This window comes from Trichosurus vulpecula, chromosome 2, assembly GCF_011100635.1.
Source record: "Trichosurus vulpecula isolate mTriVul1 chromosome 2, mTriVul1.pri, whole genome shotgun sequence".
Taxonomy (NCBI): Eukaryota; Metazoa; Chordata; class Mammalia; order Diprotodontia; family Phalangeridae; genus Trichosurus; species Trichosurus vulpecula.
Genome location: NC_050574.1, coordinates 188,042,771 through 188,045,007, shown reverse-complemented (window position 1 = coordinate 188,045,007; position 2,237 = coordinate 188,042,771). Strand labels below are relative to the sequence as shown.

Sequence of the window (2,237 nt, the reverse complement as noted above, 5' to 3'; positions counted from 1 at the left end):
CAGGAGTGGCGGTGGGGTTGGGAGGGGAAGAAGGGAGGAAGAAAAACAGGGATAGATACCAAATCATTTCACAGCCAGTATTGGGACCGCAGTGTTACCGTCACCTTCCGCTTTGGAAGCCGAGAGAGCTATTTGGAAATAAAGCAAAAAGGTTTCCTCAATACTGATACCACATATTAAAACATTGCTTTGGGAAGGGAGGTGTGAGGTGCAGGACGGACTTCGATGGGCTGCCACTCTTGGTGTGGGACAAGTTTATTAGCCCCAAAAGGGATAGACTGGCAATAAGACAGATGGAATTCGAGGAAAGAGAAGATCGCTTTTCAGAAATAAAAGCAGGAGAAAGGGGCAGGTGAGAGCGGAAAGAAAGAGAAGTGCCCAAGTACGAAACCGAATTCTGTCCAGGAGGGTGAAAGCCAGGCAAACACAGAAAACACGCAGTTAAAGGAAGCGACAGAAAACTTGAAACAAGTCTTCGAGAGAGGGGCCAGGGAGAAGGTGACCTGTGGCCAGCAAGACGCTGGTATGAGTCGGAAAGAGAAGGACGGATCCCTATGAATAGGCTGACCGCTCGGCAGCTAAATACGCGAGGAGTTCGAAGCCTTTACTGTATTCATAGTTTTTAACTTCACAGTACAGTATGGGTCGAGCCCCCCCCCCCCCACACACACACACACTCTGTTATGGCGCTGGGGACTGGGCAGTGGGAAGTCATCACCAGTTCTCTAAAAAGCGTGGCGCATCAGCCTGGTCCTTGGGTCTCTACAAAACCATATAAAATCCGAGCGCCGCGTCTGGCATTAGGTAAGGGCAGATTGGGCTAGCGCTGAGAGTACCCAGAACCTGCCTCCGGGGTCAGTCTCTCGAGTAGAAGGGAAGGAACTAGGGCCTGTTAGGGGTAATGACCAGAGGAGCCTTGCGCCTTATGGAGTGACAGTGAGGTCCCGTTCATCCTTTCCCGACGAGGACGGGGACATGGGAAGTTCATCATCATCCTCTGAGCACTTGGCCGAGGAAAGGGAGGAACACTTGCAGCTGTGGGACGCTCCTCCGACGCCGCCCCCGCTGCCCCCGCGGTGGGACCCGCTCTTCCCCTCCTTCTTGTGCTTGACTCGCCGGTTCTGAAACCAGATCTTCACCTGCTTCTCGGACAGGTTTAGGTAGGTGGCGATCTCAATGCGGCGCAGACGGGATAGGTACATATTGGAGGCGAACTCCCTCTCCAGCTCCAGAAGCTGTGTGCTGGTGAAAGCTGTTCGCATCCTCTTGCTGCTGGGCAGTTGGCTGGAGGTGCTATCTGGAGGGAGAAGACCAGAGAAGCAAGAGGTCAGATCCCTATACATCTATTCTGCAGATTCCGTACCCCTCCTCACCCCTCCCCCTCCCATACAACTCTATTGGCCTTGAGGCATCCTCTCCCCTTTCTCAGAACCTTGGGAAACGTCACTCAGGAGGGTCCCTGGCTACTACCCCCTCACCATCCCTCCTTTTTGCCTCCCCCCCCACCCCCATGACCCAGGATTCTCCCCAGCCTGGACTTCTCCCTTTACTCCTCCTGTGACCCCTCCACCCGGCTCTCCTCATTCTTATCCAGGGAACTGGGAAGGGTGAAGCTTACCCACGGAGATGCAATGGAACTGCCTGGGGTCAGGCAGGGGGTAGGTGGTTTGGTAGAGAGCAGCGGCTGCGGCGGCGGCGGCGGCCGGCCCATGGCTGACCCCGGAGGAGACCGAGGAGTGCTGACGCGCCAGGGGCGAATGGCAGTACTGAGAGCCGAAGGGGGGAAAGGAAGCCTTGAGCAGGGGAAGGGCTGGTGGCCCTGGGGGCCCGTGCAGCTGGGAAGCGGTGACACATAGCGGACAGACGCACAGGAGCCCGGCCTTGCGCGAGTGGCAGGCGCCGGGTGAGAGCCCGTGCAGGGCGTGCGGGGGGTGCATTGCATAGGGGAAGAGCGGGGGAGGGCTGCCCTCGGGCGCCTTCTTTTCCCCAGCCTCCCGCAGCACCAGCGAGTCCACCAAGAAGGAGCGTGGCATGACCCTTCGACCCAATCCCTCCCAGAGCGTCGGTCCCTCTTCGGCTCCGACCGGGCCCTCCCTGCTGCTGCTGTCGCCCGCTGCTGCTGCTGCTACCGCCGCCAGAGAGCTGCTGCGGGAGGAGCCCGGGGGTGCTGGCCAGTTCTACTGGTGCTGAAAGGCGCTGACTGCGCTGCTTAAATAGGACTATTGCCATGTGATGGG

General features: G+C 58.0%; 1 protein-coding gene across 1 annotated transcript; it reads right to left on the bottom strand.

Moving 5' to 3' along the window:
• Nucleotides 1–923: 923 nt before the first annotated feature.
• On the bottom strand, nt 924–2,033 carry GSX1 (GS homeobox 1). Its single transcript, XM_036743181.1, has 2 exons — nt 1,619–2,033; nt 924–1,297 (listed from the first exon to the last, which is right to left on the bottom strand). The coding sequence occupies exons 1-2, from the start codon at nt 2,031–2,033 to the stop codon at nt 924–926; spliced, it is 789 nt and encodes a 262-aa protein (XP_036599076.1).
• Between the last annotated feature and the right edge of the window lie 204 nt (nt 2,034–2,237).